We start from the raw sequence: 18,190 nt of genomic DNA on the forward strand, positions 1-18,190 counted from the left end.
GAGCGTCGGCCTGCGGACTGAAAGGTCCCAGGTTCGATTCCGGTCAAGGGCATGTACCTTGGTTGCGGGCACATCCCCAGTAGGGGGTGTGCAAGAGGCAGCTGATCGATGTTTCTCTCTCATCGATGTTTCTAACTCTCTATCCCTCTCTCTTCCTCTCTGTAAAAAATCAATAAAGATATATTAAAAAAATAAATAAATAAATAAAAAATAATTTCCCCTTTAAAGCTACACTTTATAGGACACATAAAATACTGTCAAGATGGCAATGCTCTCCAAACTGATCTACAGATTCAATTCAATCCCTGTTGAAATCCCAGCTGCCTTTTTTGCAGAAACTGTCAAGCTGATCCTAATGTTTATATGGAAATTCAAGGAACCCAGAATAACCGAACAATCTTGGGGAAATAACAAAATTCAAAGACTCACCCTTCCCAATTTGAAAACTTACAAAGCTATATAATAATCAAGAGTTCACCTTATTAAAAAAGTAGGCTAAAGTGAAATGCACACCTAAATGTCAATAATAGGGTTCTAACTTCCTAACTGGATTAGGCAGTTTTCCTATGTATGACACAAAATGTACACTCGGCAAAAGAAAAAATAAACTAGGTTTAACCAAAATAAAAACCTTTTATGTTTCAAAGGACACCATCAAGAAGGTGAAAAAATCTCCCACAAAATGGGAGAAAACATTTGCACATCATGTATTTGATAAGGGACTTGTACCCAATGCACAAAGAACTCTTACAACTCAATCTCAAAAAGATAACCCAATTAAAAATGGGCAAAGTTCCTGGTATTTTTAAAGCCAAAGTTACATTCATTATTTTCTTACATTACTTATTAAGACATAAACTCTTAAAGGAAAAAAAGATTACTTACATGTACCAAGGACAGAAATCCGATTGCTCTTTAAGATTTGCTCCAGTCAGTCCTGAGCAGGGCATAAAGTGAATATCCTTTTTGGGATTGAAGCCAACTTTTTTCAAAAATGGCACTAGTTTCTCTTTACATTCTTCGTATCTATAACATTTATAAATAATCCAATTATAATATAAAGCAGTTGAACTCTATAGTTTCATTTTTAAAAATGAGGTTTAGAAAAACCACAGGGGAAAAACATATAATAACAAAAGCATCCTTTATTTCACTAACATGTCTATAACAAACCAGTAAGATATGTAAGCTTACCTCTCATTGCTCCAATTCACTGTTGGATCATCCATCTTATTAATGAGCACAATTAAATGTTTTACACCTGCTGTCTTTGCCAACATTGCATGTTCTCTTGTCTGTCCTCCTTTTTCAAATCCAGTTTCAAACTCTCCTTTCCTGGCAGAGATTACCTATTCCCAGAAGTCAAATAGTTTATTTTTAAAGACTCAGGTATACCCTTCTAGCAATAAAACGTCTTTCCTTTCGGTTTTATCAGAAGCTTTCTGGAGATCAGGCCAGGAAGGGAGGGCAGTTGGGGAGAGCAGGTTGGCAGTGGGGGGCAGTTGGGAGCAATTAGGCCGGCAAGAGGGGAGGCAGTTGGGGGTGAGAAGGCTGGCAGGCAGAGTGCATAGAGGCAGGCAGGCAGGTGAGCGGTTAGGAGCCAGTGGTCCCAGATTACGAGAGGGATGTCCAACTGCTAGGGATCGGGCTTAAACTGGCAGTCGGACATCCCTCAAAGGGTCCCAGATTAGAGAGGGTGCAGGCCAGGATGAGGGACACCCCACCCCACCCCCACTCCTGCACAAATTTCGTGCACCAGGCCACTAGTATTTTCATAAGTAAACTAAATTATAAAGACTTCTTGCACAGGTCAGCAAGACAAAAGTGAAAATTGTAACCATGTATATTATAGTTCACCACAACCTAAAATCCAGCTTTTACAGATAAACTCAAATATTTAAAAATTTAAGTGGGGCCCAACCGGCGTGGTTCAGTGGATAAGTGTCGGCATGCGGACTGAAGGGTCCCAGGTTCAATTCCCGGTCAGGGCACATGCCTGTGTTGCGGGCTTGGTCCCCAGTGTGGAGCATGCAGGAGGCAGCCAATCAATGATTCTCTTTCATCATTGATATTTCTATCTATCTCCCCCTCTCCCTTCCTCTCTGAACTCAATAAAAATGTATTCTTTAAAAATTTTAAGTGGGGTTGCTAACATATTTGAAGGTGAATTAGAAATGTCTTTCTTACCAGTACAGCCAAATCAGCTTGAGAAGCACCACCAATCATATTTGGGACAAAGCTCTTGTGGCCAGGGGCATCTAGAATTGTGAAATGCTTCTTTTCTGTTTCAAAATAGGCACGACCCACTTCTACTGTTTTACCCTTGTCTCGTTCTTCCTGATTTGTGTCTAAGGCCCAAGACAAGTACCTGAAATAATTTTAAAATAAGAATAATACTGGTAAAAACATGAAAATATCTAAGATATTATTCTACCATTAAAGGTGTAATTGATGACATCTAGCTTTATGTCCATCATACAACATTTAAACCAATAACAGAACTAGACAGAATTGAGAATAAAATTTATGTTAATGTGGTTCAAACACTTGGAACTTTTACATATATCCACAGTCAACCATTTCTTCTAGAAGCAAACATTATTTATGAAAATAGCTGAAACATACACAGAAAGACTACTTTAAGTACCAATGCTAATATCACCATCATCCTATATAATAAAAGGCTAATATGCAAATTATCCCCTCTGGAGTTCAACTGGGAGACAAGTTCAGTCGTTCTCAATGACGTGCACTGACCACCAGGGAGTGGCACAGGGTGCTGAGGGAAGGAGGGAAGGAGGGAAGGAGGAGGCAGAGAGGCCAGGAGGCAGGGAACCTGATTGATCACTGGCCAGGCCCAGGGACACTACCCGTGCATGAATTCATGCACTGGGCCTCTAGTTAATAATAAAAGCGTAATATGCTAATTAGACCGGACAGCCAAACAACCTTCTGGACGACCTTTCAGACCAAGCTGGGGCTGCGAGGGCTGAGCCCCTTGCACAAATTCCATGCATCAGGCCTCTAGTCTATATATATGAACAGGAAATATGCTAATTAGCTGGGTGTCACCACTCAGGAGGAGCTTCGCGTGCAGAGGAGCGGGGGGGGGGGGGGGGCCACCCCCAGCCCCAGCGGCCACAGGGAGGCTGGGGCTGGGGGCAGGCCGGAGCGGACACATAACACACAGGAGCACCTGCCTCGACCCCAGTGGACACAACGTGGCGGCCGGGGACGTGCTCTGAGCAGCTGCTGCATGGCTCGGAGCACGTCCCCCCACCCCAGTGTACACAACATGGCAGCCAGCACTACGCGGGTCAGGCGCAGATCCAGGCCCCCTGCAGGGTGCCTCCTCGCACGATTTCAATCGCACACTGAACCTCTAGTGAGTTAATAAGTTCCTCTATATTTCATTTTTATAATCATCTGTCACAAAATATAATACAAATAATGGCTGTCTAAGGATGTCTTTTTAACATGAAGGCTGTTTAACCTGCCACTTGGGAGCAATAGTTACTTGCTAAAATTATTTCAATATTATTTGCCATGTAAAAATTATTTAAGTTCAATTCATCCATAATAGTAGGCATTAAAGTACCTTATCTGTATTTCATAGTATATACTCATTAGGATTTTCCCTTTACAGAGCAATATAACAACAAAAAACACACCAATGCCCCATTCAGATAAGCTTAACTTTTAAAATAGATAAGGTTAGAAAACTAAAAAGAGTTGACCACTCAATGGAATTATTGTCAATAATTCCTTCAATTATTTTTCTTTCCATTGTTTATTTACATAGTTAATGATCATGTGCTAAGTACTATGATGTTTCCTGCTTTCTCCCCAAATTCCACTGTAACATATTCTATTCCTGGTTACTTTAAATGCAATTTTATAGTGGTTAGATAATGGCCCAATTAAATGGCCCAATTAGAATATATTCAACAAGCTTTTTATTATTGGATGTTTCCAAACTTTCTCTGTGCAAGTTTTGAAGTCATTGGGAAATGATCTACTACATAGTATGAGGGGAAAGAAACTTCCTTTGTTATATATACCATTTCAGTAGACTACAAAAGCAGTAAATGGGCAGCATTTCCTTAAAAGTAATTTATAGTATCATACAAGTTTAGTATACCAAGTTTCTCTGTTTTTCTCTTTAGCTTCTCTTTCATATTTCTCAAGTGTCCTTTTGTCAACCATTCCAGTCAAATACCTGAAAACATTTAAAGAAACACAAGTTACTCAATGAAATTAGGAAAAATTTAAATCACTTAAAAAGGAATTTCAACTCTAAATATAATGAAGTAAAGGTACCTCTGGTGGATGCTTGAATCAGGGAACTTTCAGTAGAAAAGTTATTTGCATAGTCTCAAATTATCTCCCACAAAATAAAGGGGGAAAATCATAACTTTAAGGTGGAAAATCCTGGTAACACCTTAATCAAGTAATTTTTAGCAAACATCACCAGTAATAAATAAAACATACTGAATATTAATATCTTTTACCCCAACAGGATGCCCTAAGAAGAGCACGTCTTTGATGATATTCTTGCCCAAAATGCCCAACCTCAGTGTTATTGTAAAAACATCAGTTAACCCCAATTGAAGAATCTATAATAATAAAAGAGTATTATACTAATTAGACCGGACGACCTTCCTAACGAAGCCGGGGCTGCAAGGGAAGCCCGAGTCCCGGGTGCCAGAGAGAAGCCGGTGCCGGCAGCCAGGGGAAGGAAGGCCTACTCTTGCATGATTTTCGGCCATCAAGCCTCTAGTCCTATATAATAAAAGGCGAATATGCAAATCAACTGCATGGCAGAACAACCCTTCACTATGGCTCACTGACCACCAGGGGGCAGATGCTCAGCGCAGGAGCTGCCCCCTGGTGGTCAGTGTGATCCCACAGAGAGAGCGCCACTCAGCCAGAAGCCCTAAGCGGGGCTGACGGCTGACGAGTGCAGCCGCAGTAGTAGGAGCCTCTCTGGCTTCTGCGGCAGCACTAAGGATGTCCGACTGAAGGCTTAGGCCTGCATCAGACATCCCCCGAGGGCTCCTGGTCTCTGAGAGGGCGCAGGCCAAGCTGAGGAACTCCCCCCCAAGTACACAAATTTCATGCACCGAATAGCAATCTTCAAGTTATGAAGGTGGTAAAAGACAAGACTGAGAAAATGTTGCAAGTTAAAGACGACTAAGGAGACAAAATAATTAAACACAAAATGGAATTCTAGAACAGAAAAACATTACTGCAAAAACTGGTGAAATTCAAATAGATCTGTAGTTTAATTAATAGTATTATAGCAATGTTAGTTTTCTAGTTTTAATGATTATACTACAGTTATATGAGATGTTTCCATTAGGGTAGGCCAAGTGAAAGGTGTATGGGAACTGTGTATTGTTTTTACAACCTTTCTTTAAAGTCTAAAATTAATTCAGAATAAAAGTTTATTATATTTATTTATTTTTTATTTTATAATAGTTTATTTTTAGAGAGAGGAAGGGAGAAGAGAGAAACATCTATGTGAGAGCTCAACATCGGTTGCCTCTTGCATGCACCCTACCAGGAATCAAACCAGCAATCTCTTTTGCAGCATGGGATGACACCCAACCAACTGAGCCACACTGGCCAAAGCAATAAAAGTTTCTTTTAAAAAGCAAATGTAAATGCTATATAAAAATGATTCCAACAGTGTTATCTAGGCAATTAAGTCTTACTAATACACTTCAATATTTAATATTTTAAATATATTATTTCTCAAAGTGAGATTATTTTAAAATAATTCCTTAGGAATTCCAGTTCTGGCTTTCATCTCTATGGGGTTCTCTGTGCAGTCATCTGTAGTGCATGTTTCTAACCATTTGATTATAGAATCCCAGTGAAATATCAATGAAAAGGATAGCCCATAAGCAAAAAACATACATTCTTCTAAAACACATAATCAAATGGGCCCAACACATCTATCTGTAGAGCCTTAGAAGAGGATACTTGTTTTAGAGTCTGTTGGGGAAGCTTCAGAAGTGAGAATTGGCAAGATTATCAATTAAGATTACTTAACAGGGCAAGACGATGATATAACCTCTAGAGTCTAGATCCTCTGATGACAGCTTTAAAAAAATGGGTCTAATCTAAGAGGAATTAAATATTTAGGACCAGTGAATTTAAAAGATTTTTCAATACTAAAATATGTTCCTGGAGGCCAACCATGGTGTCTTCATATCTTAATAGCTTATATAATATGATAAAAAATTATCTTAGCATGTTAGCCAGACTACCTTATATTTAATTAAATCCACATAAATTTAAGGAGTTGATGATGAGGAAAAGCCAGTTCTCTTTATGCACCAGGTTCAAGACCTGGTATTTATTATTTCCAAGAAAATTATATACAAAGAGTAAAATTTCCTGTAAGTGAGGGTTGGTTCTTTATTAGTTTTTATAAAAAACATAAAAGGCAATTTTCAGAAATATATTCAATTCATGTTACATGAGAGTCTGACAGTGATAACGAAAGAATTTTAGTGATGGCCTATAATCCATCAGAAAATACTAATCACATTGCAAAAATCACTACAGCCTTCTCTACAGGTAATGTCATTTTATTATTAATTTTTCTTAACTTGCGGTGATCTGTTTTATCTCCTTTGTATTTTATGAATGTTAACAATTCCCAAAATTCATTCAATTGAGTTAACTCTATTATATAAGAAAAAAATATACTTACATTATTTGTCCTCCAATGGTTGACTTGCCAGCATCTAAAAGTAATAACATCAACAATATACAAAGCATAGGTATAAAAAAATATTTTAAAAAGCCAACCAGTACAGACATGTAACAGAATTATGAAGATATGGTTTAGCCTGTACTATATAATTAAATCGTGCAAAAGCAACAGAAACTGTAGGAATCTATTGGTTACTTCTTCTCTTGGAAAAAGGAGCTACTAAGTCCCCCTAACAGCTTGATAATGATTTACAACTACTTTACTAATAAAGAACAAAAAAAACGATTTTTAAACAGATTACACCCTGACCTTAAGCTAAGAGCCAGGCAGCAAATGAATATAAATTACATAAAGGAGCCCTGCCAGCATGGCTCAGTGGTTGAGCATCTACCTATGAAACAGGTCACAGTTTGATTCCTGGTCAGAACGCATGCCCAGGTTGTGGACTCAATTCCCAGTAGGAGGCATACAGGAGGCAGCCAATCAATGATTCTCATCATTGATGTTTCTGTCTCTCCCTTCACCTCTGAAATCAATAAAAATATGTATATTAAAAAACAACAACAAAAAACCTACTTTAAGAAAGAAAAAAAAAACCCCTAAAGAAGCTTTAGAGGACAGCAAAAATAGCCAAGAGCTGTGACTACATTTAAGTAGTCTGCCTTTCACTTTTAGTAGACATTAGTGTTCCTATATAAATTTCAAAGGAGTTCTTGCTACTAAAAAAGTAGAAGGGTGTATCATCATATTCAGGGGAAGGCGGAGATAAAGGGAAGAGAAAAAAGGACACGTAATTGTATTATTTTCTTCTCAGAATGTTGGGGATAGGTTAGTTGATTAAATATCTAAGTAAATCAAATGGGTGGGGACTTAGGGGTTGCTAAATCAGCAACCTATTATACTAATTCTCATATTCCACAACATTAAACTACATAGTAAAGCTAATACAATAAAATTAATTCACACATAGAAAAGGCACATTCCCTAGGATATTAAGATATCATAATATGCTCAGCTATCATCAAAGGCTAATTTACGCATTATATAAAAATATACTGAAGCTTCTTTTCTTCCAGCTTCCATACCATTACTAAATTGTTCATCTGCCCACCCTTTGAGAACAAAATATTTGTTGACAACTTTCTGCCAGCTAAATAATCTAGCAAATTACAGTTCAGTTTCACAAAACATCTACAAGTTATTAAAAAGATGTTCTGTTTGCCCTAGCTGGTTTGGATCAATGGATAGAGTGCCAGCCTGCGGACTGAAAGGTCCCAGGTTCGATTCTGGCCAAGGCACATGCCTGGGTTGTGGGCTCGATCCCCAGTAAGGGGAGTGCAAGAGGCAGCCAATCAGTGATTCTCTCACATCATTGATGTTTCTCTTTCCCTCTCCCTTTCTCTCTGAAATCAATAAAATATATATATTTTTAAAAATAATTTTTTAAAAAAAGATGTTCTCTTTTATGTACCCAATCATAGCTATGAGTAACTTACCTACATGCCCAATGAATACCACATTTACATGTTCTTTTTTAGGAGCACCTGGTGGTGCAACCACAGACTTAGGTTTTGGTATTTCCTCTTCCTCCTCCATCATTTCTTGGGCATTTTCTTCTGGGGGCTTTCCATCTCCCAAGGAACCACCCCCTGGCTCTGCTTCACTTATTTCTTCTTTGTGCTCCCATGATTCTTCTGGGGACATTTCTGTCTCTCCATTTTCTACTGAAAGAAGGCATTTTAATTCAGTATTCTAAAAAAGACCTGTAACATATACAGGTACTTTAAAACATAGGTGCTTTCAATAAATGGAACTTTGCATATTTAGCTCCATTTCCTAATGCCTAGTGACACGTAAGCAAGAAAATCTCTTTAACAGGAGAAATGGATAATAGCTATCAAGCTGGCCACACTGCTGACATCACAGCTTGACTCAGATACTATGAGAGTTGCTATTTTACCAAAGCTTCATTTTCATTAGGACAAACAACATGTAAGCAGGAGATCTAACTTTCTTAACGGCCCTGTTATTCCAGTGTTAAGATGTCCTGACAGTAGAAAAAGGGGAAATTTTAAAATCAGAACATAGGAAAAGTGTGAAAGAATTTAGAAGATCTTTTCTTTTTCCTCTGCAAGTAATAACTTTGGCTTCAAGTTTATTAATCACCTTAGGAATATGAAACCCTTAAGAGTAATAAAGTTACAAAAGGAAAGAAAAAAATTTCACCAACTAATTGGAAGAGATACAACTATTTAAACTGACTTGAACATTCCTCCATTCAGTTCTTTTATATTTGCAACACTAAATTTATCACAGCAGTATTAATGTCCAAATCTTCATAGCAAAGACTCAATGTCAGTTTTAAATGTAGGCATTATAATAATCATAACACTTACATTTGCACCTTAAATCTTGAGAGTGAAAGAGTTTCTTATTACTGTATTAATATGGTCAGAAATTTTCTTACCAACAGGTTCTGAAAGTTCCATGCTAACAGCTGAATTTGAACCTAGACAAGAAATTGAGATATAATATATATTTACAAAGCAATATCTAGCTTTACACACCATTACACAACTTGTTTTCTCAAATTAAATAGTACAAGAGTCACATCATAGAAAATTACCTTCACTCAACGACTGTTCCTCTTGAGAAGGTTCCACAGGCGCTGTTTAATAGAAATAAGTCCTATTAAAAATTAAGATCTATATATCCATTTTACTTACATTTTTAAAAACAAAAGTTCAAAACACAACAAAAATCTCAATAATTCAGATCAATGACTAACTCAGGTACTCCAATTAGAAGTCTCTGTTTAACCTACTTTAAAAAATAATAACTGAAATATATTCATAAAAGAATGCTTATTCTCTTACTTTGCTCCATAAACTTTTCCTTCACAGATATTATAAAAGCAATCTGTTGCCCAGCACAGATCAAATGTATAAAATTAAAAATTATAAAATTTTGCTCAACAAATACACATTACTTCTCTAACCCTTACTAAATTCCTCTAGCCTATGATTAGCCCTTTTTAAGAATCTATAATCACACTAATAGCCCGTTTGAACGAAGATTCGTGCAATAGACCTTCATTCACCTGGCTGCCTGCACCAGTTTTCTGCCGGCACCGGGGACCCAGGCCTTGGCTGTGGCCACCGCCTTCTGCCTTCTTTCAGGGTCCGGGCTTGGCCCTGGGCGGTGGCCTTGGGCTCGGCTGCACCCAGCGTCCCTGCTACCGGATCTCAGGAGCCAGCCGACCCCCAGGTCGGCTCGCTCCTGCTATCCGAGCAGGCACCCCGCTGGCGCCCAAGGCCCGGAAAGCCTGGGGCGGCTTTCCGGGCCTTGGGCTCCGCCGCACCCCAGCATCCCTGCAACAGTTTCCTGGTGGACGTGGTTGATGGGCGTGGCTTGGTTGATGGGCGTGGCTTGGGCGTAGCGAAGGTGCGGTCAATTTGCATATTTGTCTATTATAAGGTAAGATTATCATCAAGATCCTCAAATAGAAAAAGGAAACCAAGATGGCGGCATAGGTAAGCACCTAAACTGCTGCCCCGCAGAACAATTTCAAAACTACAACTAAAAGACAGAACGGACATCATCCAGAACCACAGGAAAGCTGGCTGAGTGGAAATTCTACAACTAGAAAGAAAGAGAAAAGCTCACGGAGAATCAGAGGAGCTGCAAAAGGCTGAGGTATGGAGACGAACGCAGAGAGGAAGGGCAGCTTAGTGCCTGGCTGGCTTTCTCTGGCGGGAGGGAGAAGGAAGCTCCTGACTGCACTGAACCCCAGTTCTGGGCGAGACCCTGTGGACCCAGGCTCATACAGGGGGAGCCTGGACTGTCAGGTAGAGAGAAAGGCACATGGAGACTCGGGGGAGCCGCAGAGGGCAGGGGTCTTAAGGCACGCAAGTGAGTGCACGCAGAAAGGACTGACTGCTGAGGTTGCTGCTGGCTTTCCCTAGCAGGAGGGAGTCGGAAACTCCCAACTGCACTGAACCCCAGTTCCGGGTGCGCCCCTGGGGACCCAGGCTCTTACGAGGGGAATCTGGACTGTCAAGCAGAAACTCAGGGGAGCCGCGAAAGGAAGAGGTCTGGAGGGGCGCGCGCAAGTGCGCCGCAGAGAGGACTGACTGCTGAGTGTGCCGCTGGTTTTCTCTAGCTGGAGGGAACCAGAAACACCCGACAGCGCTGAACTCCAGTTCCGGGTGAGAATCTGGGAATCCAGATTCATTGGGGGAGAAACTGGACTGTCTGGCAGCGGGCGAAACTCGAGGGCGGCTTTCTCTCAGAGGTGCTTGCAGCGATTACTGAGGGACACTGAGACCCAGGGGCCTCATAGGGCAGGGCTGACGGGAAGCCAAGACTGTCTGCTCAGCTCTGAGACTCTGCCCCATCCAAGCTGAGCACAGAGGCTTTTGCAATTTTGCAAGTCTTATCTCATAAGGCTGTCTCCAGTACAGAAGTTCTCCCAGGCGTAGACACAGCTGATCCTCACAGCCAACTGGCCTGGAGGTCAATTCCTCCCAGTGACACCAACAACAATCAAGACTTAACTACAACACGGCTATACACACAGTACACAAAGTAGTGCACCAAGAGTGTCCACCTCAGGTAACTGGGGAGGCCTACCCACTGGGCCACAGAGGACACCTAGCACACATAGCTACCCTACCAACTCAGGGAAGCAGCCAAAATGCGGAGACAAAGAAATAGGTCACAAATGAAAGAAATGAGGAAAGCAAACTACTGGATATAGAGTTCAAAACCATGATTATAAGGTTTTTCAAGAATTTCCTAGAAAATGCCGATAAATTTAGCAAGACCCTCAAGGATATGAAAAAGGACCAACTAGAAATTAAACATACACTGACTGAAATAAAAAATATTATACAGAGACCCAACAGCAGACTAGAGGAACGCAAGAATGAAGTCAAAGATTTGAAATACAAAGAAGCAAAAAACACTCCTCCGGAAAAGCAGAAAGAAAAAAAGAACCCAAAAATATGAAGATAGTGTAAGGAGCCTCTGGGACAACTTCAAGCATACCAATATCAGAATTATGGGGGTGCCAGAAGAAGAGAGAGAGCAAGACACTGAAAACCCATTTGAAGAAATAATGACTGAAAATTTCCCCACCTGGTGAAAGAAATAGACTTACAAGTACAGGAAGCGCACAGAACCCCAAACAAAAGGATTCCAAAGAGGACCACATCAAGACACATCATAATTAAAATGCAAAGAGTAAAAGAAAAAGAGAGAATATTAAGAGCAGCAAGAGAAAAACAGTTAATTACCGACTAGGGATCACCCATACGAATGATTGTCAGTTGATTTCTCAACAGAAACTATGCAGGCCAGATGGGAGTGGCAAGAAATATTCAAAGTAAAAAATGATAAAAAAAAAAAAAAAAGAAATATTCAAAGTGATGAATAGCAAGAACCTACAACCGAGATTATTCTATCCAGCAAAGCTATCAGTCAGAATTGAAGGTCAGATAAAGAGCTTCACAGCCCTAACCGGTTTGGCTCAGTGGATAGAGCTTCGGCCTGTGGACTGAAGGGTCCCAGGTTCGATTCTGGTCAAGGGCATGTACCTTGGTTGCGGGCACATCCCCAGTAGGGGATGTGCAGGAGGCAGCTGATCGATGTTTCTCTCTCATCGATGTTTCTAACTCTCTATCCCTCTCCCTTCCTCTCTGTAAAAATCAATAAAATATATTTAAAGGTGGCTCTCCATGATTTCATACTTAAAAAAAAAAAAAAGCAATTCCCACCACCCCCCCCCCCAAAAAAAATAACAAAAACAAAAAGAGCTTTACAGATAAGAAAAAGCTAAAGGAGTTCATCACCACCAAACCAGTATTATATGAAATGCTGAAAGGTATTCTTTAAGAAGAGGAAGAAGAAGAAAAAAGTAAAGATAAAAATTATGAACAACAAATACATATCTATCAACAAGTAAATCTAAAAATCAAGTGAATTAAAAATCTGAGGAACAGAATAAACTGGTGAATATAATAGAATCAGGGGCATAGAAAGGGAGTGGACTGATAATTCTCAGGAGGAAAAGGGTATGGGGGTGTGGGAAGAGACTGGACAAAAATCATACACCTATGGATGAGGACAGTGGGGGGGGAGGTAAGGGCAGAGGGTGGGGTGGGAACTGGGTGGAGGGGAGCTATGGGGGGGAGGAGAAACAACTGTAATAATCTGAACAAAGATTTATTAAATTTAAAAAAAAGATCCTCAAATAAAATATATTAGATAACAAAATAAAGTACTTCAGATAAAATCCTCCAACTATATATAGGCCTTTACATCTCAGAAAGGCAATTACAAGGATGCCAATTTTGCCCTATGTTAGAATTCTAAGGTCAAGCAAAATCCCATTTCCACACCACAAATCTACCTATGACATCACTAGAAGAGATATATACTGTTACCCAACTATGCTTAAATTTATTTTTTATACCTGATAAACTTAAATGATACTCTAATATGAAAGTACCCCTGCTTTAAAGAATCTGCAAAATACAAAAAGACATCAAAGAATTTGAAGTCACATGAATCCTACACACAAAGTAATCTATAATAATAAAAGCGTAACATGTGGACGTCCTTCCAGACGAAGCTGGGGCTGCAAGGGAAGCCCGGGTCCCGGGTGCCAGAGGGAAGCCGGTGCCAGCAGCTGGAGAAAGGAAGGCCTACTCTTGCACCAATTTCATGCATCAGGCCTCTAGTAAAGAATAATTAGTCTGGCTGGTGTGGCTCAATGGTTGAGCATAGACTTATGAACCAGGAGGTCACTGTTCAATTCCCAGTCAGGGCACTTGCCAGGGTTGCGGGCTCAATCCTCAGTATGGGGATGTACAGGAGGCAGCTGATTGATGATTCGCTCTCATCATGGATGTTTCTATCTTTCTCCCTCCCTCTCTGAAATCAATAAATATATTTACTTAAAAAAATAATTCATGCCGAAACCGGTTTGGTTCAGTGGATAGAGCGTTGGCCTGCGGACTGAAAGGTCCCGGGTTCGATTCCGGTTAAGGGCATGTACCTTGGTTGCAGGCACATCCCCAGTAGGGGGTGTGCAGGAGGCAGCTGATCGATGTTTCTCTCTCATCAATGTTTCTAGCTCTCTGTCCCTCTCCTTTCCTCTCTGTAAAAAAATCAATAAAATATAAAAAATAAATAAATAATTCATAACCAGCAAAACTCATTTTAAAAATCACTACGGGGTGGGGAGGGGGATGGGGGGCGGATAGAAGAAGGTAAAAGCGGGGTTAAATGGTGATGGAGAGAATCTTGACTTGGGGTGGTGAACACAATACAATATATAGATGATGTTTTATAAAGTTGTACCCCTGAAACCTATATAATTTTATTAACCATTATCACCCCAATAAATTCTAATAAAAAATAAAATAAAACCACTGCCAGAAAGTATTAACACCTATAAAAGTCAAGAAAAGGTACTGGACCCAACCTTTAATAACAACAAGTGTTGAAGAAAGCAATTTTCTGCCCCTAAAAGGTAAAGGGCAATCAAGGCTTTCTGACAGAAGTGATATATCAAGTATCACTTAGGAAGATCATTCTATGGTAGTATATAGAAGAACTAGAGAGGGAAAGACACTACAGGCAGAAAGACCAGCATCACTACTACAAGGAAGCATGCCATTATGATAACTGAGCAATAAAACTAGAGGTGAGATTAAGTGCACAGATAATGGATGCAACATCTAACAGGATTAGGAAGAAAGAGTGAAAGATTTAGGATGACCCCCAACCTATGTCACAGAAATGGCGGGGGGATAGGAGGCAGAAATCATTTCAACTAGGTTTAGAAGGGAATAGGAATTGTACTTCAGACATAAAAGAGATTAACTTTTGTTCATTTTCCTATTTCAAAGCAAAGTTTGTGGATAAGGAAAAAATATTCAATTTTGAGATAAAGCCAGGCAATGCTAAGTGAATAAAATTCATATGCCACCCTAGAGATGGAAGAGGTAGTAGCATGTAGTAGCAAAAGAGGCTAGAACTGAGCTGATTCCTGACTTTAAATCATGGCTTGTCACTAACAAGTTGTAAGATGTAATTATTTCATTGAAATTATGTGCCAATCACCTGACAGGATTATTGAACGGATTAAATGAAGAGAAAAAAAAAAACACCTTTGTTTAGTGACAAATAACTTCTGGCACCTATCAAATATTTAACAAACGACAGTCTTCATACCCTAACGTGTACTGAGTATCAACTAAATTTTACCAGCATGTTACCAAGTATCTATTATGGCCAGACAGGGATACCAAGCTCTCACAAATCGATACAATGCTGGATGCGGGGGTGACCCTAACTCCAACTAATGTTTTTGGTTGTTTGTTTGTTTGTTTGTTTATCTATCTATCTATCTATCTATCTTTCTTGTTGAAAGTATTACTTTCGTCCCCTTTTTTCCCCATTGACCCATTCTAGCCCACTTCTGTTCCCAACCCCAGGCCTTCACCACACTATTTGTCTGTGTCCAGGGGTTAATATCTCCCCACCCACCCACTCTCCCCCACCTTCTCTGAGATTCCATAGTCTGTTCCATGTTTCCATATCTCTGGATCCAATTGGTTCATCAGTTTATTTTGTTCATTAGATTCCACATGAGTGAGATCATGTGATACCTGTCTTTCTCTGACTGAATATCTCACTTAGCATGAATACTCTCTAGGTCCCTCAATGTTGTCTCAAAGGGTGAGAGATCCTTCTTTTTTACTGCTGCATAGTATTCCATGGTATAAATGTACCACAGCTTTTTTATCCACTCATCTACTGATGGGCACTTGGGCTATTTCCAAATCTTGGCTATTGTAAATTGTGCTGCTATGAACATAAGGGTACAGACTTTCCTTCTGATTGGTGTTTCAGGTTTCTTAGGGCATATTCCTAGAGAAGTGGGATCAGTGGGTCAAATGGCAGTTCCATATTTAATTTTTTGAGGATACTTCATACTGTTTTCCATAATGGCTAAACCAGTCTGCATTCCCACCAGTAGTATACTAGGGTTCCCTTTTCTCTACATCTTCGTCAACACTGGTCATTTGTTGATTTTTTGATGACAGCCATTCTGGCAGGTGTGAGGTGATACCTCATTGTTATTTTAATTTGCATCTCTTGGATGATTAGTGACTTTGAGCATTTTTTCATATGTCTATTGGTCTTCTGTATGTGCACTTTGGAGAACTGTGTATTTAGATCCTTTGCCCATTTTTTAATTGGATTGTCTTCCTTTTGTTAAGTGGAATGAGTTCCTTATATACTTTGGACATTAACCCCTTATCAGATGTATCATTGGCAAATACGTTTTCCCATATAGTGGGTTCATTTTCATTTTGTTGATGCAGCAGCTTATTTTGATATAGTCCCATTTGTTTATTTTCTCCTTTGTTTCCTTTGCCCTAGGAGATATATCAGCAAAAATATTGTTCCAAGAGAAGTTTGAAATTTTGCTGTCTATGGTTTCCTTTAGGATTTTATAGTTTCACAACTTACATTTAAGTATTTTTGAGTTTATTCTTGGGTGTAAGTTAGTAGTCTAGTTTCATTTTTTTTGCATGTACCTATCCAATTTTCCCAACACCATTTATTGAAGAGACGGTCTTTACTCCATTGTATGCTCTTGCCTCCTTTGCCAAATATTAATTTATATTAATTAATGTTGTTGGGGTGTTTTGTTTTGTTTTTGTTAATCTTCATCCAAGGATATTTTTTTCCATTGATTTTTAGAGGAGTAAAAGGGAGAAAGAGAGAGAGAGAGAGAGAGAGAGAGAGAGAGAGGAGAGAAACATTGATGTCAGATAGACACATCGATTGGTTTCCTCCCTCATGCACACCAACCAGGATAGGGATTGAACCTTCGACCCTTTGATTCACGGGCTGACACTAACCACTGAGCAAAACCAGCCAGGGCTCTATTGAACTTTTATGTGCTGTTTGCTCTCATTTAAATTCCATCAAAACCCTATGAAATACTGTAATCACCACCATCTAACATACAGACATAACAGACTCAGCTGGGCTTTTCCAAGTTATACAAGAGCCTTTCCTCAAACAGCCTGTTGAAAATCCTTCCTATATAATAAAAGGCTAATATGCAAATTGTCCCTACGAGCCGGAGTCCCGGCGCAGACCGCGAGTTACACGTGTGCTGACCACCAGGGGGTGGCGAGGAACATGGCAGGCTTTGGCAATAGGGCCTGCAGCCAGGGGAACAGAGGCTGGCCAGCAGCAGTGGCAGGCAGCCAGGGGAAGGGAAGCCCCAGCCTACAGCCGGCAGCCACTAGAGACCCTACCTGTGCACGAATTTTGTGCACTGGGCCTCTAGTCAGTCAATAAAAGTAAGTTATGATGTACAAGTATTTTAAAACAGGAAAAAGATTGAGACAACTAGTATGATGAGCTCCCCCTCCTTACCTAATAAGATAGCCCCCAAACTGTGAGCTTTTCAAAATGAAAAAGTACATATAACTGACCACCTAGTTCTAGAACCAACTCTTAGATTTACAAAAATGCAGTATTTTATACTTTACATGCATAAAGCTGTAAAGTAGTTCTCAGAACAGTGACATTAGTCATGAGACCACCTCCACATGGCTACAAAATGCAGCATAATAAAAAAATCTGTTCCGTTTTATTTTCCAAAACATCCTACATTTATGTTTGTCTTAAGTTTGTAAAGCTCATAAAGGCAAAGAGTCAAGTACCACAAGCAATGAAATGCTTAATATACTGAAACTAATACAAAATAATATTGAATGTAAACTGTAATGGAAAAGAAAATAAACCCTAGCCAGTTTGGCTGAGTGGATAGAGCTTTCGGCCTGCAGACCTAAGGGATTCCGGTCAAGGGCATGTCTTGGTTGGAGACTCCTCCCTAGCCCAGGGCCCTGGTTGGGGTGCATGCAGGAGGCAACTAGTGTTTCTCTCACATCAATATTCCTCTCTGTCTTTCCCTCTCTCTATAACTCAATGAAAAATACCCTCGGGTGAAGATTAAAAACAGAAAAAAATGTTTAATTTACAGGTAGTGATGATATTAAAGGACTCAAAAGTAAGAAGTTGACCAGTTTCGTTATGCTGGAAAAAAGCTTTCCATGTTTTAAGATGATGGATCACATTTATAAACCTTAGCAACATTTGCCAACTGATGTTTTTGGAATAATGAGCCAGAAAAATAACAAATATAGCAAAATGTTTTTTAAATGTAAACTTCTCAATATAGTTACACCCAGTATTCACAAATGCACAAGCAACCTTCTCTTGTTAATTCCACTCTGATCTTATTCATAATGCATATGACATCCAGATTTTACTGACTACTAATGAGCAGGGGTGTTGAATTCTACTAAGCCCAAAGTCATTGTTCATGGTTGGCAAACAGATGACCACTCTAATATGAGATTAACCTAT

At 39.7% G+C, this 18,190-nt stretch overlaps 1 protein-coding gene and 1 long non-coding RNA gene across 5 annotated transcripts in view; one reads left to right on the forward strand and one right to left on the reverse strand.

Annotated features, from left to right (window-relative positions):
- The window catches only part of LOC129148806 (uncharacterized), a 54,674-nt gene that overhangs the window by 23,122 nt on the left and 13,362 nt on the right, over positions 1 to 18,190 (forward strand). The window lies entirely within an intron of this gene.
- GSPT1 (G1 to S phase transition 1) overlaps positions 1 to 18,190 on the reverse strand; it is a 40,993-nt gene that overhangs the window by 14,599 nt on the left and 8,204 nt on the right. For 3 of the 4 annotated variants that reach the window (XM_008141583.3, XM_008141581.3, XM_028145507.2), the window contains exons 2-9: positions 9,354 to 9,395; positions 9,195 to 9,236; positions 8,224 to 8,451; positions 6,725 to 6,758; positions 4,142 to 4,219; positions 2,188 to 2,368; positions 1,195 to 1,349; positions 886 to 1,026 (exon numbers count right to left, since the gene is read on the reverse strand). In XM_008141583.3, coding sequence (XP_008139805.1) covers positions 886 to 1,026; positions 1,195 to 1,349; positions 2,188 to 2,368; positions 4,142 to 4,219; positions 6,725 to 6,758; positions 8,224 to 8,451; positions 9,195 to 9,216 — 839 coding nt within the window. In that variant the 5' untranslated portion in view covers positions 9,217 to 9,236; positions 9,354 to 9,395. The remainder of the gene's footprint in view (positions 1 to 885; positions 1,027 to 1,194; positions 1,350 to 2,187; positions 2,369 to 4,141; positions 4,220 to 6,724; positions 6,759 to 8,223; positions 8,452 to 9,194; positions 9,237 to 9,353; positions 9,396 to 18,190) is intronic. The other variant, XM_008141582.2, reaches the window with a different exon arrangement.

This window comes from Eptesicus fuscus, chromosome 4 (assembly GCF_027574615.1).
Source record: "Eptesicus fuscus isolate TK198812 chromosome 4, DD_ASM_mEF_20220401, whole genome shotgun sequence".
NCBI classification, from domain to species: domain Eukaryota; kingdom Metazoa; phylum Chordata; class Mammalia; order Chiroptera; family Vespertilionidae; genus Eptesicus; species Eptesicus fuscus.